The 23247-nt window shown below is 37.5% G+C and overlaps 1 protein-coding gene across 2 annotated transcripts in view; it reads right to left on the bottom strand.

Moving 5' to 3' along the window:
* Positions 1-320: 320 nt before the first annotated feature.
* The window catches only part of TUBGCP3 (tubulin gamma complex associated protein 3), a 46071-nt gene continuing 23144 nt past the window's right edge, over positions 321-23247 (bottom strand). The window contains exons 8-23 of one of the 2 annotated variants that reach the window (XM_052705881.1): positions 20157-20282; positions 16692-16760; positions 15480-15612; positions 14232-14398; positions 13615-13725; positions 13113-13221; positions 10873-11062; positions 9574-9709; positions 8709-8777; positions 8524-8577; positions 7393-7528; positions 4845-4933; positions 4577-4708; positions 4068-4208; positions 3302-3418; positions 321-1486 (exon numbers count right to left, since the gene is read on the bottom strand). In XM_052705881.1, the coding sequence (XP_052561841.1) occupies positions 1328-1486; positions 3302-3418; positions 4068-4208; positions 4577-4708; positions 4845-4933; positions 7393-7528; positions 8524-8577; positions 8709-8777; positions 9574-9709; positions 10873-11062; positions 13113-13221; positions 13615-13725; positions 14232-14398; positions 15480-15612; positions 16692-16760; positions 20157-20282 (1938 nt within the window). In that variant the 3' untranslated portion in view covers positions 321-1327. The remainder of the gene's footprint in view (positions 1487-3301; positions 3419-4067; positions 4209-4576; positions 4709-4844; positions 4934-7392; positions 7529-8523; positions 8578-8708; positions 8778-9573; positions 9710-10872; positions 11063-13112; positions 13222-13614; positions 13726-14231; positions 14399-15479; positions 15613-16691; positions 16761-20156; positions 20283-23247) is intronic. The other variant, XM_052705880.1, reaches the window with a different exon arrangement.

The following is a 23247-nucleotide window of genomic DNA, read 5'->3' as shown; positions in this document are numbered from 1 at the left end:
CCCAGGGAGGTGGTGGAGTCACCGACCCCGGGGGTGTTCAAGGAAAGACTGGATGTTGTATTGAGGGACATGGTTTAGTAGGAGCTATTGGGAATAGGTGAACAGTTGGACTGGATGATCTTTTAGGTCTTTTCCAACCTTGGTGATTCTATGATTCTATGATTCTATGAATTACATACAACTGTAAGAATGGATAATACCATACCAAAAGGCTGTAGTGGGCAGAGATCTGTAGGCCAATACATTCCCAGCTGTGAGCTCCTCCTTTCTTACCCTGTCAAAGAATCATAACTTTCCAATTACAAAAAGCAAAGCCAATGTTTGAAAGATAGTTGTTTTTATTTTTCTAAGCTTGTACCTGTGGAACATAATAAATGACCTGATATAGTGACAACTTTGCAAAAGAAGAATCCCTCCTCTCCCCACATCTGGACAGCAATATATAAATATTTACAATGAAAAAATAGGCAAGGGAAGAGAATGAAATCAACATTATGCAATTGAGATTGCTTCTACACATCAGATTTTGAACACCAATTATTTCAATCACTTTAATCTTAATTGAAACTTTCACTTTTACAGTACTGAGTAACTTCAGTTCTTAGATCTTATGTGCAATAGATTTATTTCTGGCTCTATTTCTATAGTTTTCTCCTGTACAGTAACTATAGAATTTGCCAAGTATTTTTCTTTATTTCAAATTGTAAACTTTGAAAACAAAGAAAAAAATTAAATAGAAGTTTATGTCTCCAGATACAAAGTTTCTTACACAGTCAAACACATCACAAAACTGAAAATCAGCATAATGAAATGCTGGATAGGTTCATAATGAGGACAAGAGGTCTGTGTCCTGATCTGTTGGCTTTAACAAAAGCTCTTTTCAAATAGAACAAGTACATATAGAAAAAATAACCTTTTTATTTTCTTGTTAAAAAAGGAAATGGTGCTTTCTGAAACAAAAGATGTGATTTTTTCGACACAAATATAAGTTACAGTGGAGAGAGCTTACAAAGCTTCAAATAAAAATGGCATTTGTTTGAAAGGATGACTTAAGGATAATTCTAACAGTTTCAAGAAGCCCATTTACTCTGATAATTCTATAAACATTAGTGTAAAAAAAAAAAAAAAAGAACCAAAATCCACAAACCTACTTTTTTGCTTCCTGTTATATAGTGTCACACAATCACATGACTGAAAACATGTTGTCTGCAGAAATGGTGGACACCTACTACACACAATTTGGTTTTATTATGTCAACACTGACTGCCTTGTCCAACAAGAGGTTCAACATCCTTCGGATACCGAGGTGCAGTCCTTAGCAGCTATTTCACATATGTGAGCTTCGTCTGCCTCTAGTGCCCAAAGACACACGAAGCCTTGGTTCTCTTGCTTTATAATGCTCATTGAAGTCCAGTCTAAAGCTAAGAAATCGAAGGCTTTCATCAGAACTGGTTGTCAGCAAGACCAAGAACTGCTGGACGATTCCCTAAATGAGAAAAAAAGAAAGAATCAAGAAACAGCTAAGAAAGCAACAGTAGCATGCTTCACATAGGTATTCTAGTTGGTGTCTAAGGTGACAACAAGGTTTATTCAACAGAGGGAATCCAGGAAAAGACAAGCACAAGAATTTATATTCAAATGTTAGCAAATGAGTTACACACAGGACTTACTCTTTCTACAAAAAGCCCACAGCTTGCTTTTACCTTCAAATTTCTGCCATAGACACTTCAACATTTTCAGTGCATATAGCTCAGTCTTTCAAACAGACCATCCCCTTGCCCAGCTAGGACTCTCCATCTGTCCTAAGGCTTCAGAGGCTGCAGAGGAGCATTCCTGTGTGCCTGCTCTCCCAGGGCAGCCCCGCTACACTTAGGGTAATTCAGGACAAGGTGACCTTAATGTTTGTTTTTATGTTCTATGTACATACAGACTAGAACAGCTATAAACCACTGCTTATTTCAAACATACTATTTGATATTTGGAACAGCAAAAGATCTGCAAAGTAGGGCAGCCAGGGCTGCAGACTCAGTGACTAGACTGCGTATTGGAAGCAGTTTTGACTTGGGACTTGCAATTAGGAAGCTGGAGGCACATTTCTGGCCAAGGGGCTGCAGGAGCTCCATAGCATACAGGAAAACACACAGCTTTGGGAGGATGGGAAAACTCCCATCAAAAGCTCATTCCTGATCTCCATTAAATACTAATATGGACATGCCTATGAGCAGGCACCTCTCATTTACCTTCCTAAATACTTCCAATGACAACTACGGATGGCCAGAGAGGTCCTTGCACGAGAAATCTGTGGTAGGGCTGACAGGAACACAGCCCAAGCTGACAAAGCTACGCTGCCAACTTGTAGCACACTGCTGACTTGTAGCAGTCCTGCAAAGCACACAAACTACGATCTATTCACAGCTTACAGCTCTTAAGTTATCTGACTCTATTTTTCTCTGGAAGGGAGAAGTACAATATTTGGATGCAGGAGGCAAAATTCTCCCAGAAGTCCTCCTATCAAAGCCCAGGATCTCTACAGCCTTCAAAAAAAAGAGACACCAATATTTGCTATATTGAGCACAGTATTCTGCTTTCCTTAAAATTTGCATGCGATATCAACACTCAGCATCACTTAATCCAGGACAGCAATAGTGCAGGAAAAAAGCAAACCCTGCAGCTTTAATTCAAACTTGGCATCAATATCATTAAAAAAATCTTATTTTCAGGTATGCCAAAGATGATATTCAAGAAAAGTTAAAGGTAGACTATACTACACCAAGAATTTCTCATATGTGAAAGGCAAGAGTGGAGTCTGCGGTAGGATTCTGGGTTTTCTGTGCTCTGACTCTGAAAGTCTGCTGTGGCACATAATGCTGTGCCCCCTTTTTCACTGCTTTCTGAACACTCTCCTCAAAATGTATCAGCTCATTTTCCTGGGAAATGGGAGCTCCAGTGGGAGATATAACATACTAAGACAAAGCCAGAATAATTCACATCACATCTGTGCTGTCTATTAAGGAATGGTGAACGCAGGCATCTAAGTACAACAAAGAAATAAAGACCTAGATCCACAAACAAAAGTTACCCTGTTTGTGAAATTGATTTCTACACATTGTAATTAATGACCCATATTAAAAAAAAAATATTAAAAAAAAATTATTTTTATATGTGTGTGTGTGTGTGTGTGTGTGTGTGTATATATATATATATATACATATATGTATATATGTATATATATATATATATATGTATATATATATATATATATACATACACACACACACACACACATATATCTAAAGGGTACCTGGTAAAAGTGAGTGAGTATTCGGAGCTGTGAGCACATTTTGGGTACTGAGTCTTGAAATTCTTTTATCCTTTTCTTCTCTTCTTCCTCTTCTGATGCAGTTACACCCCATTTGCCCTACACAGAGATAAAATGAGTAAGAATTCAATTGTCACGTGATAGAAGTTGTTAGCTCTGTCCACTTTCTGCTGGGCTGAACTACCATGTTCACATGGTCAAATGCAGCCAAAGAAAGGCAAACATGGACCTTCTAAGGCTGAAATTATCAGTCCTGTCCGTGGTTGTACAGCACATGAAAACATTCAAGGTGTGCTATTACATGATTTTTTACAATGGCAATTTAGAGAAGCTCTTCTCACATTCTTCACAGAAAGACTTTTATTACCAAGGAAGTCTGAGATCAGCAAAGCAGTTGAGTCTTGTACCAGCACTGCAAATCCCACGTGCCAGTATGCAGGCACTATTTGCAAGAAGATTCAGAATCTTCAAGGCTCTACCATTTCGTTCACCTAAAACATCCCCAAATGCCTTGTCCTTCCAAGCCCAGTGCAAACTCCATCCACTCAGAGATTTGAGTAAGACACAAATGAAACGTCATTTGGAGGTTTTGTTTAAACTCACTACCTACTGCTGATGAGTTTCACATGCATCTCAATACCTTTTTCATTTCTTTTGTAGCTGTAGCTGAAGTAAAAACCCTCCATACCAGACATTAATTAGATATTATTCAACTAGTTTCTATATTTTAGTAATATTCTTACTGTACCTCAAGCTCACGCTGCTTCTTCCTCTCTTCAAATTGCAATCTTAGTTGCAACTCTTCCAGAGCAGCTCTGTACATTGCATCTTGGGCATTCTGAAGCTCAATGATCTGATCAAAAACAGCTCGAAGTTGGTTGAGAAGTACCTGTGAGACAGTTAAGTAACAAAACAATGAAAGAGTATTACAGTAAAAGCATTTCATTTACTAGCACTCTTGAGAACGTAAGCAAATTAAATCTTCCCATGTTTAGTTGAAGAAACTGCTTTGCAAAGTTCCCAGTCAATTGTTGCATAACAACTTTGCTTCTCAGGACTATAAGCAACTGGCCCACCTTGCAAAAGTTTTATAACCAGCACCTATTAGTGTGTGCAAGGAGCAGCCTCCTACAACAAGGTCTTATTTGAGAGGGAGAAAACTGACTTTTCTCCTTTGTCCTGGAATGTAAGAGAAGAAGGTTCGAAATTCATAAGATAAGCTCACAGTTACAATTTAATGCAAAGGAGAAGACTTACCCTGGAATCACTATCCAGCAAGCACCGAGCTATGATTGTGTCCAGAAAAACTTCATGAGCTGCAATGATGTGATCTAAGTCCTGTGCTTGTTGGACCTTATTCCAGAGTTCATCCCACGAGCATTCAAGCACCTGGAGTACAATGATTCAGGATTGGGCTGTTTTGATTTGCTAGATGACAAGCTCTTTGAAACTTAAGACACACAACACATACAGAATATTAAAAGTACTTCATTTTTAAGCAACATATTGGATGGATAGAGTATACCTCAAATGTAATGTAATACTGCATTTGATGAATGAAATGGACCATTTCTGATGCCAGAACGTGACACTGATGCAGCACCCCAGAAAGCTCTGTAAAGAAAAAATTCAAAGAGATGGCATGTTAAAGACCACAAGGACAAGCACAGCCATCAAACCAGCTCGGTAATCTTTTTTCTACCAAACTGAATACCTCATAAGACAGCCACTAGTCTTGGATGGCAGTAGCAACACTGGAAAAAAACAGCTGAACAAAGAACACTGCACAATTAGTTCCTCAAAAATGTTAGCTAAAGACACCAACTGCACGCTCAGACAGCACTGGAAATTCGAAGACTATCACAACTGAGACCCTTTTAGTCCTTAGAGGCAAAAATACAGCATGTTCCATGCTCTCTTTTGGCTGAAAAATCTAAGGCCACAGATCTGCAGTTCATCTGGGATCTCTTGCACCTCCTGCCACTAGTCTTCATACTACAGGTGGCATATTTTGTACTACCACATTGAGAAGAGAAAAGAGGGGGGCTGCAACAGGAGTAGGGAATCTGTGCTCTAGTAGTCCAGGCCTATTCACCCAGTGCATTTGTCTAAGACAGAGAAGGGTACCATTAAGATTATCATCAACTGCAAAAACCCTCTAGAATGGAGGATTCTTCTGTCTGGAATCAAGCAGATATCCAAACAGAGGCAGTCATTTCTAAAACGCTGCCAAAGCTATGAGGCTTCAACACACAAGAAATTCTGCATTTTCCTATCTACAATGTTACAGACCCATCTAATGATCTCATTGACAGCACAACAAGGTATTTTGTTCATTTTCTATGCCTTTGTAGGAAGACTCTTTCATACATATATTGCATCTTCTTTAAATAGGGTCAATTTAAAAAATAAAAAATAAAAATGCCAGGACTGGTTAAACAACAGGAACTGCCCAACATGCCTATGTGAGTTGGATACATCTATATTTTTTATCCAATTTCCTGATAAGAAAAGAGCAAGACTGGCACTACAGTTCAGTAGCGGTCCTTGAAAGCATTAAAAACCCTGGCTGTTAGGGAATGCTGAGCAAAGCTATCCTACAAAGTCAGTGCTACCATATGGTGGTTGAAAAACAAAGACCCTCCTACAGGCACTTCTATCAATTACTGTCTTCCAGTTTCTGCTCTGTGTCTAGAAGGGTAAGTTACTGTTCTGGAGGAAGAGAAAGAAAATGAAGCAAGTTCTGCTTCTTTGCAAATCAGTGCTGTGGCAGTCTCTCCATGTATGCACATATTGGAAGAAAAATCTACACACAGCTTCCAACTTAGACATGTCAGAGAATGAGAAAGCCTCCAGTCCCTTCAGGCAGAAGGCAGATATTTGTAAAACACACACTCCTCTGTCAGAGCATTACACTCAAATGCAACACTGAGCTCCATCTGCTAGCAATAGCTGTAACATCTTGGGTAGCATTTTAAATGCAAAGCATTACCTAAAAAGTAGCCAGATCTAAAGGTGACAACCTGTTATGATTTAATCTACAGAAGAATGCTCCACAAAAAAAGCATAAGAAAGCTCTCCCAGGTATGTCTTCTGAGAGCAGAAAATACGTAGCTGTAGGAGATGGTTTCAGCCTGAAGACCTTCAAGTGACGAGAATAAAACCACACGACATTCTCAAAGGGAACATAAGGAGAGAACACAATACACCACAGGTTTTAAGTCAAACAAGGACTTCTTTGGTATAAAGGAGCAACAGTAAAGTAAATCTAAAGTTTACTCACAGAAAGAAAACTTAGTCATTCTGTATAGTCCAGAGATCAGCCCTGCAAGCTGATCTTTACAAGAGCTCCCGAGGCCAAGGTACCTGCTTCCACTCATCAAACAGTTCCCAATTATAAAAGTATTTCTGTAAACACTACTGTGCCACAAAGAACTGTAACCCCCAATAGCTTTTTTTATTTTTTTTTTAAACAGAGAAAATGTAGTTAGGTCAGAAGTCAACCTTTAGCCAGAACAGATGCTCAAACAATTCTATATTCTCTACAGAAAAACACAATCAAAAGTTCCCAAGTATAAAGAGCCACTACACTTAACAGCTTTCCTGTTGTTGCTTAAACACCTGCTTCTCTTATCTTAGTGTCTTCTTTTCTTAGCTAAATAAAAGAAACAAATAATGGTAAAACTAGTAAATTTGGAAGTGTGTATGTGGAAGACTTAGTACTCCCAGCACAAGACAAAGGGAAGTAGAAGGTACAGATCAAGGAAGGGAGGGAAGATCAGGGAAGATGAATAAAAGGAGATGAAAGAGTAACGGTCTCTTTCCAGAGACATGGGATGTTTCATTTCCTCATTGCTACAAAAACCCATAATCTAGGACTAGGTTAAACAAGCAGGAAACTTCCATACACAATAAAGCTATTTCATCTTCACTCCCTATCATTAAACAGTCAATCAAAATCAGCAACAAAATATAAACTTCATTTGTCACAACTGATTTTTTTGGCCATTTAAAAATCAGTTACAGTAATCTAAACCCAGTTTATGAGTATGTCATCCATTCAGACCTCTCACCTGGCATACTTTTCAAAAGCTTTGCATTGCACATGTGTCCTTTCCATATATCAGTAAGAATGTACTCCATTCGCTTCGCTCTCCAAAGGAAATTGAATACTCTTAAATAGTGGCTCATGCACTCACGTGTAAACACCTACAAAACAAAGTATCAGTACAGATTTAACACATCTCATGTGTTCTGAAGGACCAATAATATCTTCCCAGTTCACCTATTCTGACCCATGCAGTTCATTGTAAAATATCAGCAGAACAAAAAAAAGCTCTTGAGGGAGCATTTTCCCAAGAACTGAGCTGAGCTCTCCAGCATTCAAATAAGCACCACAAGCACTGCTAACAGCAGAGATGCAGCACTCCATGGTCGAGCACTCTGGATTATGGTCCCCAGCACACTTCAGCTGTGTCTTCTTACAGCACTGTCACTTTTAATTTTTTCCTAGTTTAATACAAAAAAGATTCCTGCATTATCAGTATTTCCACAGGGTATTTCTTAAGAAGACTGAAGAAAAATGGAATAAAAATGCACTAAAGTTTATTTGTTCTGCATAAAAGAGTCTTCTATTTAAGTACACTGAAATAAATGTAAATAATTCTCAGAACTGCCTTAATGCTTTTGCCAGTTCCAATTCACTGTACAAATGTATTTGTTGTTCTAGCAGATTGGAAACTGAAAAAGCTTGAACCTGCAATTGCTTCTTGAGAGGTTTTCCTCACTTTCAAGCTCATGTGCATAGAAGGGTAAGAAAGGGTGAACAAGAAAAACCTTAAACATTTTGCTCTTCAAACTACATACGTATGTAACAATTCCTTCATGTTTTGGTGTTACAACATTTTTAGAGACTAAATGCATTCTGATCAATACTGCTATTTTTTCTATCAACACAATTATTTCCTCAGTATTTCTTGTGAGCACTACCTATCAAATTTAATTTAGTTAGTACAAGTAAGTTCTCCTCAGATACACTCTCCAGTTCCTTGCAAATTATCTCAGAGTAGCTGCTACAGTCTCATAATAATGGTCTATGAGGAGCAGCACTTTATTTATTAAGTATCTGCCAAAATCTCTTCTAGAACAAATGAACTACTGATTTTCAGTAATTAATGTTTTGGATGTAATTTTTCAGCACTCACTGTTAATTTATAAGAACTGAGGTTTTGGCTCAGCTGTTGGATACATCCTTGATGCTGAAAAAAAAAAAAAAAGGAGTCTCTCTGATCGTACACTCCAGAGTAAGAAGGTTATTTCAATAACAAAATGTTTAGCAATCTAGCTCAGCATATGAGACATGTTCACAACCAGCAATATATGACATTACCGTTGCTATTGGTCCGTCTACATGATAGTCCAAACTGAAGACATCCCATCCAGTGTCCCCAGGAGATACCTGAATTGAAAAGACATGTAAACTTTAGTGCTAATCAGAGTATGCTAGTGCAGAAGAGCTTCTTCTCTTATGATGAAATATGAAAAGCTGATATGAAAAAGCAAGCAACCACAACAATACGTGACACAGGAGTTCATTGTCAAGAGTAGGAGATTAAGCCAAAATTAACCTATGCTTTACACAATGGCAGGATTCACCTCACCCAGTTGCTGATGTTCATGCTGCCAGTGTTTTTCCACTGAAAATATTAAAATAAATGAAGAGGAGACTTCTCAGGCAGGACTTTGCCTTAAGAACAGGCTTACTTCAGTTGCCTGAGTTCAGACAGTTCCCACCTCTGGGGCTGGAACCTCCTCATCAACTCAAGTTTCTCAGTAGATGTATCCTTCACAAAATGCACTTGCATTTCTCCACTCTTCATGACTACTGGTGAGAGGAAAAAAAAACACCCCAAGATTCTTTTAAGAGCAGTATCAGCAAGAGCTGCTTGCAGAACCCCAAATCAGGGCCATCTGCATCTATTACTTGACCCAAATACTTGACCTTGTTTTGTCAGTGAAATGGCTGTGCAAACACAATTCAAAATATAAATAGACAACAGGCAGGAGACGGGAAGAGAAGGCTTAAGTGAGGTTTGCATATTTCAAAGTGGACTTCAATGGAAAAAGGGGAGGACAAAATAATTACTATGTGTATGTATCAAAATTTTGTTTCACGTAGATGCCTGCGTACACAAACACTGTATGGATTTTTATTCACTTCTGTTTCAGGTCAGAGTCACCATAATGCAACAAACCTCCAGAAGTCGAACATCCAATCGTTTGAGAATCTCAGGATTATCGAACTGTGCATTAGTTGCCCTCACTGCTGTTTCAAGAATTCCTGTTAGGTTATGCTGGTACAAGGTTGTGGCTGGTCGTGCAAGCTCAGGTCTGAAAGTTAAGAAACAAAAAAGTCATGGCAGACTTCTTAGATAGCCTGTAGCAGCAACTGGCTCTAACTGCAGCATGCAGTGAAATACTTTCCTGAAAATTCGAAACCTTTTATGTTACTTTTCCAGTCTTAACCACAAAGAAAATCAATGAGCAAAATATTTATAACTGTTCATGTATGCGCAGCTATACATCTGAGTATCAGCACGAGGAGTAAGATTATCCTGCTTCAATGCCAGTCATTTCAAATGACTAGCACTGCTATAAGAACGATTAAGAAATCTCAGTTGCATTTGTATCTAAAATGAGGCAGATTAACTCATCAACACATCAAACCACAAAAGCTGTTTCACTGTTTTGAGACACTTACTAATAGGCACCTCATGGGCTTCGAACTGCTGACAGAACAACTCAAACGCACTCCCTCTGTGCAACCTTCCAAGGACAGCAACATGCAAGCTTTGCAATCCTCTCCCCCATGATCAGTGCTGGAAAGCCCCTCTCTATTTCTGTCTCAAATGTAATACTGACTCTCATGCACCAATCTTGTTCTGCTTCACAGTATTTTCCACATAAAAAAGCAAGTTTATGTACAAAGAAGTTGATGAAAGCTTTATTAGAAAGCCTGCCTTTCAGAACAAAGGAAAGCTTTGTTAAGGATATTTCTGGTAGACTAAGTAGCACCAGCATGCAAAAGCAGCTTGCAAATTCACTTTATGAACTTAAACTTCTAGGTACTCGTGAATGCTTAAACAGAGATTGGTGAGGCATCAATTAAATACAATAGAAAGGAATTAAGGATGTTTTGGACCAAATGCATCCAAAATATAGAAGACTAACACTCAGAACAGTACTAACTAGAGGTGTCAGGAGCTCTAGAAACTGAACTTTGTTGCTTAAACTTGCTGACAGGAGCAAGCAAAGTATAAACATCCCTGGGCCTCTCACAGGCTCGATGAAAAGTGTAACTTTTCAAGACACTATAAAATAATACTGAATGTACTTCCTACCTTCAGCCCTCGGGGTGAAAATAGGATTTCAAAAGTTGTTCAGGTAAACCTTTGAGTAATAATTCAAGCATCATCTTCTGACAGCAAAATAGTACCAATCATGAACACTTGGGAGCATCAGAAATTCACCATAATTACCCTTCTTATTCTTACTTGAGCAAATCCATTAAATGTCTGATAAAGTCTCCTTGACCAAGTAGTAAGTAACGCCTCATGGCCTGCATGTGTTCCAGTAGATTGTACTTCCTATTGAGAACATCCAACAGGTATTTGCTGGTCTCAAAATAAGCTGCATCAATTTTCTCTTGAAATGCATTTTCCAGATCCGTGAACAAATCAGCAGCTAAAAAACAATAAATTAGAATTCAATTTGTATTTTTCCAAAAAAATGAGGCAAACAAGCTTTGAAATTGAAATGTACAAGCAGAGGAATTGCTATTTATTTTGATCCACTATATTACGCATTAGGTACAGCCAAAGCGAAAGCAAGTCTAAAGCAGCCCATAGTTCAACAGTATTACTTTTAGCATGTACCCAGCCTGTACCTTCTGAGCTCATATTACATTATCACTATTACACAGAAAGTGAATTTTCCTTTAAGTTTGTTGGAGTATGGCAGTTTACAGAATGAAATCATTTGAAGGAGATCAAAAAGTACAGAATGGGAAAATCTCTGTTGGGGACGGATCTAAATTAGGAGTCACATTTAAGGGTAGAAGAAAAAAAACACTCAAAGAATCAGTCAGAACATCCAACAGAAAAGAGCTTCCACAGATACATCAGAACACGAGATGAGGGAATATGGTTGCATTATCTGGGGGACAGTCAGAAACATTTTGCTTTCTTCTCCACATTTAATGTACAGCAATTTGGGACCAGAAAGTAGGACATAAGCAGTGTATTTCACTCTTTTTTATAGCTATAAGCTTGTTAAGAAAGGGACTGCAATAAAGTTCCTATTAAATAGCAAAAGTAACATAGCTTCTTTCAGCAAAACTCCAAATAATGGATGATGAACTATCAGGCCTTCCTCAGCATTAAAGGATACACTCCCATTTTACATCAGTTTTTTGTTCTACAGCAGCTGCTCTAAAAGGTAGAGACCAGAGGTCCAGGTATCAAAACAGCACGCTGCCTGTTCAACAATTAGTTCCAATCTGCGCTGCAGATATGAAAAGTTAGAACCACGTTTCACATGCTGCTCTGCTGAGATTCAGCCTCAACTACTAAACTGCTTCTAAGCTTAGTAAACAAAAAGTGATTCTCACAAAGAATTCACTCTTTAATGAGGCAAACTTCACAAAGTCCTATCACCTTCTGCAAGAGTAGACAGTGATTGGACAAGGAGGAATGGTTTTAAGCTCAAGGAGGGAAGGTTGAGATCGGATGTCAGGGGGAAGTCCTTGACACAGAGAGTGGTGAGGTGCTGGAGCAGGCTGCCCAGAGAGGCTGTGGATATTCCATCCCTCGAGGCATTCAAGACAAGGTTGGATGGCGCCCTGGGCAGCCTGGTCTAATACCAGATCTGGAGGTTGGTGGCCCTGCCTGCTGCAGGGAGTTGGAACATGATGAACCTTGGGGTCCCTTCCAACCCAAACCATTCTTTGATTCTTTGTCTCTGAGTCTGGTTCAATGGCACACTGAGGTTTCCCAACTCTCAGTAACCTAAAAAGCTCTCCAAAGGACACCAAGTACAAACATATGTAAAGAATTCAGAGACATCACTATGCTCAAAATGAAAATCGTAACTCTAACCTTTGTGTAAAGAAATAAGCTACCACAGAATAACTGCCATACACATTAAAACTGAAATCTCTTCTAAATAGCAAGAAATAGTAATAAATACTCTGATGAAGTTCTGAAATTAACCTTAAGTTGGTTTAATGGTCAACAGCAGGCAAACCAATATTAAAGTCTTCAAAAACAATTTTACTAGCATCCCACATATAATGGATTTTTAATTACCTTTTTTTAAATCACAGAATTAATTAATTATTATTATTATTATTATTATTATGGAATTATGTGATGTGTATTTGATGAGAAGTCTCAATTCTCATGGCAACACTCAAGAATATGCCTGCTCTCATCCTACTCCTCCAACTTAAAGTCAGCTGAAAGCAGGCTGATCATGCCTGGATTCATTCAGAAGCTCAGTACGTTAAAAACCATTCAGCAAACCCATCAAATTAAGAAAATTATACACACACATCTCCATACCTGTTCTGCAAAATGCAATTAACCAGTTAAAAAAAAAAAAACAACTCTGCAATTTAAAGGTGGAACTTTTGAACTCCTTTCCACCTCATTATCTGAAGTGTGAGTTTATAGTCTAAGCCACATACTGCACAGAGCTCAGTTGAAAGGGAAGTTGACCAACACTGATACCCTACCACCCTTCGAAGATTCTGCAGATTTAGCCACAGCAATCATCTTTGTGGATGGAGTTTGATCATGACAAACTTGATGCAAGAAGTTTATGGATTTTCCTATTAGGAGGACCTAAAAACAGGAGATTATTATTAATTCAATAGCTACTTGCATGTTAGGTAAAAGTTAACAAAAAGTCCACCTGCAATCACCACAACAATAACTTATCGTCATCTTTCTTCACTCTTAGCTTCGCAATCTCCACCACAGCAACCCAGAACTCCAGTGACACTCAAAATCTCTTTAAACAAAGACTACTAGTTAGAAAATCGAAAAAAAATCCAACAAAACACAACAACAAAAACCCTGAAACAGTCCTTAGTCCTCTTTAGTACATAATTCTAGTAATTTAGTTATTTTTAAGATGAATACCTACCGCTAACTTTGGTCTCCATTTTCTTAATAACTATCTAAATAGCAGCACAGGCCAACAAATCATCGTGAGATTGATTTTTAAATACATACCTTTTTTGATTGCTCCATTGTAATAAAAGAAGGGATCATTGATTTCCTCAAAGTGTACTTGTCATGCCACAACCGGTCAGTTTTGACTGTAGGATCTGAAGCTACAAAGAACTGTAGATTGAAATAAATATTAAAATCAAAAGAAGAATGTGAGCCATAGAATAACTACAGGATTTCCAGAGGAACTCTGCAACCATCGGCTGTTCCATCCCATCTGACAAAGCAAAGATACTTGAGGCTAGAGATAACAAGAGGTACTCTAAGTAGAATATTCATTCTAAACAGTTACAAAGAACTCTGCATACATTACTACTGCTCCTAAACAGGAGGATACAGAGATGATGCTTTGATCAGAAGAGAGAATTTATCATTATTCCATTATTCTGCATCTATAAATAGATCCAGGATATGATTTATTGAAGACAACATATTGTATCACTGTAACTTCAGGACATCACGCTAATACTGAACTCATTAAGCAGAGTCACATTTCATGTTGTAACTGTATGCATTACTTACTTAATATGTTTACGTAACAATTTACTTCTTCAGTTCTCCTCTTCCTACAAGCTTCCATAAAGCAAACAAACAAAGATAATATATTTCTTATATATTACCTCATGGTATGTATCCTCCAGCTCTCCATCATAAATCCATCGATAAAGAAAATTCAGTACAGGATGGGAGACCAGGCCAAGAATGTGCTGAACCAGAGATCTCATGTAGGGATCTCCTGTTTTAGTATAGGCATGAACGGCTGAAGCTAGTTCACCACCTTTTCTTCCTGTAAGTTCATAGGGAAAAGGAACAGAACTGTATGAAGGAATCAAAATACTCCATAAATAAATTCAGCAGCCATTGATTTTAAGTAGTCTCATGTCACTGAGAGCTTATTGAACACACTTCTAAAATGTACAGAAAGTAAATTTTTTAGTGTTGACTAGGAATGCTTAGGTTTTAAGGCATGAATCATTAATCTCACTGAAGTATTAAGATGTGGCATTCTGTCTGGCATATAGTAGCTTGCAGTAACGTAAAATTTACAGAATCAGATCACCCAAAGGTTGACTTGATGCTTCCTTTCTTTCCAACCACACCAGTAAGAGTGTTGGACAAGCTATAGTATTTATTTTCTTTCTATCTTGTACTTTGTCTCTCTCAGCTGTTCTGTGTGCATATACAAACACAAATGTATCTTTTCTGCTTCGCAGTGACAGTCTCCTCCACAGTTCCCTTTATAGGTGTCATAACCCGTCATCCTCCAATTGAAAAGTAAGAAGTTGCAAAAAAAATATATCAAATAAAACATGTCTAGCATTTGTTTTGCTGTTACACTGCATAGTTTAAAATGTCCTTGCAGTACAGGCCTAGGTTGGTTAGTGACCAAGTTTTGATCAACTTCCACCATTCCCCAGCTCTTCCTTGTGGATCATTGGCTGTTTTGCATCAACCTGCAGACAAGTTGCAAATTGCTCCCATACGCCAACTTGCATAGAAAAATACTCATACCCAGTGAAAAGGCTGAGCTAGTCATTTTGTAGTGTTAGTAGGGTTCTCTGAAAGGTAACTAAAATAACTAAAAACAGTGTGAAAAGTATGTCCCTAAAATTTGAAGGATATTTTAAACATGTCCTAGTTTAATAAAAATGTTTCCAACAAACAAACAAAACACCCACCAATATGTTTAAGTGCATCTATTCATCAGTTTTCTGCTTGAAGTACCAAAAGAGATACTCCAGAAGATGAGCTACTTAAAATTTTCAGAAAAATATAATAGCAATATTAGTGATATGCACAGTTAGCAGGCACAACCACTCAGAAGTTAAATAACTTTCCCAAAAGTGTTACATGAACATTAAACAGACCTTGACAGTGATCAACAAGTGCTGCAAGGGTCTTTAACCTTATTTTAGGATCATATGTCCAGACGAGAAGACGACGAAGTGTTAAGCTGCTCTCAAGTCCCAAATTTACACCCTGATCATCTTCCAATTGGAGCTGATCAAATAAGAAATAGACAGACGTATCAAGGAACAAAACTGGCAAGCACTGAAGCATGAAATGGTGTTTCATAGTTTTTGTTCTGTAATTAGCATTTTACTAATAAAAGCTCAGAGAATAGAGTAGGGAAAGCAGAAAAAAGTTCACTGTGACGGCATTTGCCTTCCCAAAAACACTGAGCCCTGCTTTCCAGGAAGAGATTGGACATCTGCCTGCTGATGGAAAGTAGTGGATGAATTATTCCTTTTGCTTTGCTTCTGCACAAAGACTCTGCTTTCCCTGTCAAACCATTATTAATTCAATTATGTTTTTGCTGTGCTTCCATTTTCTCCCCACCTTCCAAGAAACAAGACTGAGTGAGAAGCGGGATAAGAGCTTGGCTACTCCCTGTGGTCAACCCAAGTGAGTGGCACTAGAACCTTCCTTTTTCCATCATATGCACCTCCTCCCACCAAAGCCATCACTTATTTGAAAGCAGGAAAGGTAAAGAGGTTAGAAAGCTTTATTTCAAAGAAATCAAATATTTTCCTGGTGAAAAAAGCTACAGCAAACCCAAAAAAAAAAATCAAAGTTATTGTGGACAGAACAGGAAATAATTACTAAAAGATTAACAGGATGGCAGCTAGGAAAAAATACAAGAAGTAATAATGACAAGCATTCAAAAGTTATAAATGTTAAAGAACTGTCCTTGTTCCCAGCTTCTAAGCTACAAGTTGCTTGAAATACAGAAAGAACATTTTTCTCCTTTCTCAAAGATGTGCCATGCCATTTGGGATTTGAATGACAGAAACATCACATAAGATGAAACTGACAAAAGCGAAGCAAAAAGGGACAGGGGCTTAGGAACACCTGTTACATTTCTTGCTCACAAAAAGCATCAAATTTCTGAGTGAAAAACATTTATGAATATCTACATCCAAAGAGTAAGTAATGTGCAAGTTACAGAGTATTGCATCTACTTTCAATAGCATCTGTTGTACATCCTTCCTGCTCTAAAAAGGATACCTACACACACCTTTAGGAGTTGCTTTGTTTTAGAGTATCTGAATGAGCTAACTAAGAATCATTTAGTTTACCTGAGAATGCAAAACAGACAGAAGTCGGTAGTATTCTTTGAGTTCCTGATGTAAGGCTGCACAAAAACTCTGTAAGAGAAAGAAAAGGAAAAACTGTCAGGAAACATCTTTCTGGTTTAATGTAGATGGCCTTTTTTATCCTACCATCACTCTGCGAATGTGGTTAAAAGTTTCCTTAAAGGAACTGAGCTAAAAGTTTCACCACATATGCTGAGTCTTAGAAAACTGGCCTACATGTGAGTGCTTCCACTAGAGACGTGTCGTTCCTTTTCCAAGAACAAAGTCAGATGACAACGTGCCTGTATTATCATGGCAATGACAACATTAGCCATTACCATAGGGAGTGCAAAGCAAAACTTAACCCAGAAGATTTTTTTTTAATTATAAAAGAGGCATTGTGTAATGAAGAATAGAATTTCAATTTCAAAAAGGCCTCTAATAAAGGAACACAGAAGTTAGACAGCTATTATTATGTGTATTGTATAGATTATGGCATAAACAAGAAAACACAATAGTCATAAAGGAATACTCCCATTAAGTGCTGCTGTATTGAGTAATCCAAGTTTCTGTCCTTTTACCCATTGACAGCTATAGATGATTTTTCCCTTCACATAAAGGAAATGATTAATACTAAAAATACACAAAAAACTTGAAGAAAGTGCAAAAGTTAATAGGTCAGAACTAAAGAAAAGAATGTTCTCTGTATAACAATTCTAAGCATAGAGACTTTGGGTTACTGAAGTATAAATACATAAAGATTATTTTAAGATAGTTCATGAAGGAATACTCATTTCGTAATGGATAATGCCCCACACTTTGGGAGTCTCAGGTATTGTGTTTGTTATTTTTGTTCTTAACCTGGCCTGTAAACTGAAAACATCAGTGCAACGTTTTCTAAAACTGAAGTAACAATACAACTCAATTTTGTACCAAGCTGAAAAATTCGGACTTTAAGCACCTTTGGAAAAAACAAAGCAAACAAACAACAACAAAAAAAAGGATGCTCTTGATACTTTTAACAATTGAGAATTACTCATTTTAAGAAATGCAAAAAAAGAAAAAAGAAGAAAACCACCTCACATGAACCCAAGAGCTTCAAGTAAAATATTTATTCATTAAAATATGTGTATGCATAGATCTACAAGAACAAGCAAAAAATAAACCTTTCCTGACAAAATGCCTACCTACTAAGACACTAAGAGTCCTAGGGAAATAGAATACGACGACAAAAAAATAAAAAAAAACAACAAACATGAATCTTGCTATTATGTGCTTTATTGAAGAAAAAGCCTTCCGTTCTTCAGCTCTACTTCATCAGTTAGAAAGATATACAAAATTCATTTTATTCCAAGGATACTGAAGGGCAAAATGAAACCCCCTTATGTGTAATTGCACTTTTCATTTCTTCTCACTTGCTTCTTCAGTACATTTTGAAACCTATTAAAGCAGCATTTGTTAAGACAGAGGGCAGAGTAGAGCCTCCAATGAAACATCTGCACGAACCGCAAGTGCACACAGAAAGTGAAAACAGTATCAATGACTTTAAAGTCAAAATTTACGTTCAGTGCCAATTTCAGCATTGAAAAACACAGATGTTTGTTTCCCAAAATGTCATGGAAAACTGGACACTGTCCTAGAATTAGGTTGTGGATGCCCCATCCCTGCAGGCATTCAAGGTCAGGCTGGATGTGGCTCTGGGCAGCCCGGTCTGGTGGTTGGCGACCCTGCACATAGCAGGGGGTTGAAACCAGATGATCATTGTGGTCCTTTTCAACCCAGACCATTCTATGATCCTGTGAATTCTGATTTAGTCCACAGCAAGACAGCTCAGGAAAGAGAGAAAATGCTTGCTGAAGAGAAAACATTTTAAATGCCTGCTAAAAAAAATGGATATTTTTTTCAAATGGGCAAAATGTCAAAATACAAGGCAAGTTTCATTTCATTGCCAATGATTTCTGAGGACTAACTAAAACTTACATATTAAGCAGCAAACACTGAAGTGCAGTATATAGATATACCTCTACTCCAATAACTGTTCTTCCTGATATTTTGTCTGGTAAAAACAGCCATCTCATTCTACGTACATCTTATCTTACATGTTGTTCAAACATGTGTTTAGACAAGCATTCTTTTAAAACAGTAAGCAAATGAAGCTTTGAAATGCACAAAGCATTCTTGTGCGTAAATTCTTAAAGCACTGTACAGCACCTGAAATTGTCAGCTATATTAGCAGTGAAGAACAACAGATTATACTTTTTGTCCAGATACTGACAGTAGGATTAGAAATGTTTTTATTTGTATACTTATGCACTAAAAATGAGGTATTTGCCTCAAGCAAAATTAACAGCATTAGAACTATGCAGATTCATCTAGCTATCTGCACAGCCCTCTTCTGATTATCTGAAACTACATGTGGTAGCCAAGATACTGAACATTTATATTCATTGAAGAATTGAAGTTCTCCCCTTGCTGTAAGCTTATAGATTAAAGGCAGAGACAGGGAAAATAAGCATAAGTATGGACCTACTAGGTAAATAATTAAAAAATTCACCCATATAAAAGGTGGAGAGTCTGAAGGAAACGTATATACAGTAACTCTACTTTATAAAACATGGAAATCAGCACTGGATCACTAGAAAATATTTATTTGTAGCTAAAAGGGTTACTTAGAGTAAGAGACAGAAGGGAACAGAATAAAACATTAGAATAGTAGGAAGCACTACAGTATCTCTACTGACCTCTTAAGAAAAATTAGATTGAAGGGAGAAGCACTTCAATTTCTTTGCAGATTAGGTAGGATGTAATGGCTAGAGGCAAGGACAACATTTCTGTCGACTCAGAAGGGATAATATCCAGTTTTACAGAGGAAGCAAGTGAGAGGAAACGAGAATGCCTTAGCAGTAAATGTGGTTTTGGGTATTACAGCAGCTGTGAAGTTACTGTAGACTACAAATCATGATGATGAAACCTATAAAAACAAAAATTGACATTCTTTTGATGTTGTATTCAAAAGAAAGGGCAGACGATAATGGGATATTTGCATTTTTATGTAGAGTTAATTAGTATTAACACATGACCGTCAACATCAGCTGGCAAGACAAGAGCGTCTCCTCATAGGTCACCTTAACAACTAAGAAAGCGATTAGTTCAGAAACACCATCATCTCATTTAAGCAATGTTTTTGTTTGTAGACATGCATAAACACTTCAGTAAAAAAGTGAGATTAAAAAAAAAAAAAAAAAAGGATTCTTTACAAGAAACCTTCCTGCAACAGCCCTTTGCCTTCAGTCTTTGACCCACACCAACAGTGGCAGTCCATAAAATGAATAAATTGAAGGATGAATGATCCAAGCCATGAACTCTCTGAAGTTTACCCATCATTCTAGTTTTGCATTTTACTCAGTAGTTTCTAAGGAAATGAGACCAAAATACTGTAGCAACATCAACTGTTTTCAGTGGACCTACCTGACCCACGAGTCCAAACGCACGATCCAAACTCCTTTGGTCTGTGTATTTTCTTATTTTATTATGTAGCCATCCCAACTCCGCAAGTCTGCTTGTGGTGTCTCTGAGAGATTTGGACAAGCTCACCTACAAAATTAACAGAAACAATACCTTGTAAGTTGAAGTCAAAGCATGCTAATCCATTTCTTCCCTAAAGTCTTTCTCATAAAACAAGCCAATTTTCAGGAATGCATAATTTTAACCTATACTGCAAGGACAGTACCAAAAAACAGACAGCTGTGTAATCAGCATTAAGTAAATACACGTAACCTATGGAAAGGCAACAGCAACAGATAAATTACTGGCAACTTTGGGATCTTCCTTTTTGGGAATCTTAATCTTGCAGCATTCACACATTCTTTTTACATTCATCAATTATGACAGTAACAAAAAGGTGATCTAGTATCCCACTTCGTCTTAACCTGAAAATCAAGAATAAAAATACTGGGTCTCCAAAAAAGCTGCCAGTGACTGAAACAAGTGTAGAAACCTAGAGAAAATAATTAGTTACTACTACATGTGAATCAAATCTTTAACAGAATATAATAATACAGTGCCAGAGTAGGTATCAGAAACCAAAACTTACTGAATCAGAATTCCAAGTTTGTTAGATCCACCAATAACAGCTTTTACTCCATATTTCATCATGTGCATCTGAGCTCCTTTACATTGTTTCCACTTTTCTTTTACCAACTGTCTCACTTCATGTTGCAAGCTTGCTTCAGTTCCCTGCAGTCTATTTAACTACCACTATTCTTTCTTGAAACAATACAGTTCTTCCTTCAGTCACCATCACTAAGGGCACTGCCTTCTCCTCTCGTTCTTGCTTGAGATGTGCTTCTACCCCATTGTGTCACGTTACCAAAGAACACACGTAATCAAGTTTTAAAAATTTTGACAAAAGAAAACAAGGAATATGAGTTATCCATTAGGCCAAGAGGCAGAAATTGACTTTCACCCACAACACTTGGGCCCGCCTTATCTTAACAGAGAATTTTGTCTTTGAGAGCCACCTGGAACAGTCCAAACACAAGCAAAGAAGAGCACTAACAAGCTAACAGATTGATGAACATCTAGCTCATTTATTAAGTGTCTTAGGTAGTAGTACAGAAACATGCTTTGAGAGAAAAATCAGCTACAAAATTAGACAGACAGTGTGGACTTGAACCAGGCAGATCAGTTGATATTAAGATCAGAGTTCAGTCCTTAGCTTTCTTCTTTAGCCATGCAAACATGGCTTCAAGTGCTTGAACAATTTCTAAAGAATAAATTCAAGCTCAAACAAGTATGGTTCAACACACAAAGAAATGCTGCCCACAGCTACAACATGCAATAAGAACTATTTAGAATTCCATGAATTCTAAATTCAACAATTCTAATGAATGGTTGACAAACACTAAGCACAATTACACATCCGCAGAAATCAAATGAGGAACAAGCAAAATTGGCTTAGTGTTATTATATTTGCATCTGTTAGATCTAATCAGAAGCTTTCAGCTTTTACAGTGCTGAATGTCATCAACAGATCTAATATTAAGGCTGACATTAGAAAACATTCGAGTAAGAATCAACAGCTTGGCAAGTATGTTACTGTCTGGAAAATGACTGCATGTTACAAGCATTTTTAAATAGAAGATTGCTTCCATTCTCTGTTTAGACAAAATTGTGCAGCTATGGGAAAACTACATGTTTTGACTTTTTTTTTCTTAACAAGCAGTCAACACAACTAGAGTAGGTAGGACATGGCTGGTCCTTTCTCATCAGTAAGTACCAGCTGCAGCTCCACTGTAGCACAGTATAAGTGCAACAAAGAAGAAGGAGGGAAGACAATTGACTCCACAATTAAAATGAAGACAGATAAAGACACAAAGCTCTAAGGAAGCAGCATTATTGACCACAAAGGACTCAAATAATCAAAATCCCAGATTTAACAGAATTAGGGGTTTGAAGTAGCACAGTTGTTTACCTCAAACTAGCCTATGCAACGTGGAATTCATGCAGAAAAGTCGTAAAATCCGTAGCACTAATTTTGTGATCAATCATTACATTTTCTCTATGTTCCTTTAAAAAAAAAAAACCTGTTGCCCTATCTTTCCTTTGCCACATATAATCTAAATAAGATACGGAATATAATTATCACAGTGCAAGTGTTGAGGAATTAGAAATTTTGCAGCATCTGCAGGTTTAAAACATGACATCCTTAATCAATTTATTAACACGATTTAAATGAACATAAGGTTTCCATCCCCACAAGTAGCCCTAAACGTCATTACAAACCTATGGGAGGAACTATGAGATACGTCATTTTTTGCTATTATTACAGAGAAAAAAAGAGACAGTTCTGATATCATCAACATTAACATAAGTCTACTGTGCTGTTGGACATGAAATGGCCCAAAAGTAGTTCCCAACACTTTTACAATCGTATTGTATGCACTCTTAATGCTAGTGAGATTCGGAGACATCGTCTTTCCATTTGAACAAGAACATAAGAAGCAATTAGTGAGCTGAAATTGAACTGTGATGCAGTACCCTCTGAACACTGAATAAGATGTTAAAGCAGCTAGAGCCAACTGCATGACCTCATCTGAACCCCCGTAACTTGCAACCAAGTCCATAAGGTCAAGTGGCTGCCTAGCATCCATTCTGTATCATAGCTGTTAGTCTTAGACCAACAAAAATGTGGTCAAAAGCCTGCATCTACTTTACATTAATTTTTTTATACACTGAGGAGGGCAAATGATGGCAGAAGTCCTCAAATAAAGCTGTAACTTAGGAGTCTTTGTACTGGCTTAATATTTTGAGTCCCACTTGGTAGTTAGAAATTGTTGGCCTGGTACTACTTCTGAACAACTTAGAAAATGCAGGTTTCTTTTGGGAACTAAGTTCAGCCATTATTTTTAAATTTCTATTGGTATATTTATGTTGGTTTTTGATACAGAAACAAAGAAGAACTTTCAGCCTTCACTATGACAGCTGTTCCTTAATCTCGCTCATTTACTCAGCAGCCAGGAGAAAGCAGTCAAAAACATTTCCAAAGTTGTGATTTCAA

The sequence above is a fragment of the Tympanuchus pallidicinctus genome, unplaced genomic scaffold (genome assembly GCF_026119805.1).
Source record: "Tympanuchus pallidicinctus isolate F22 unplaced genomic scaffold, pur_lepc_1.0 scaffold6, whole genome shotgun sequence".
Taxonomy (NCBI): Eukaryota; Metazoa; Chordata; class Aves; order Galliformes; family Phasianidae; genus Tympanuchus; species Tympanuchus pallidicinctus.
This window is presented reverse-complemented; position numbering and strand designations above follow the sequence as displayed.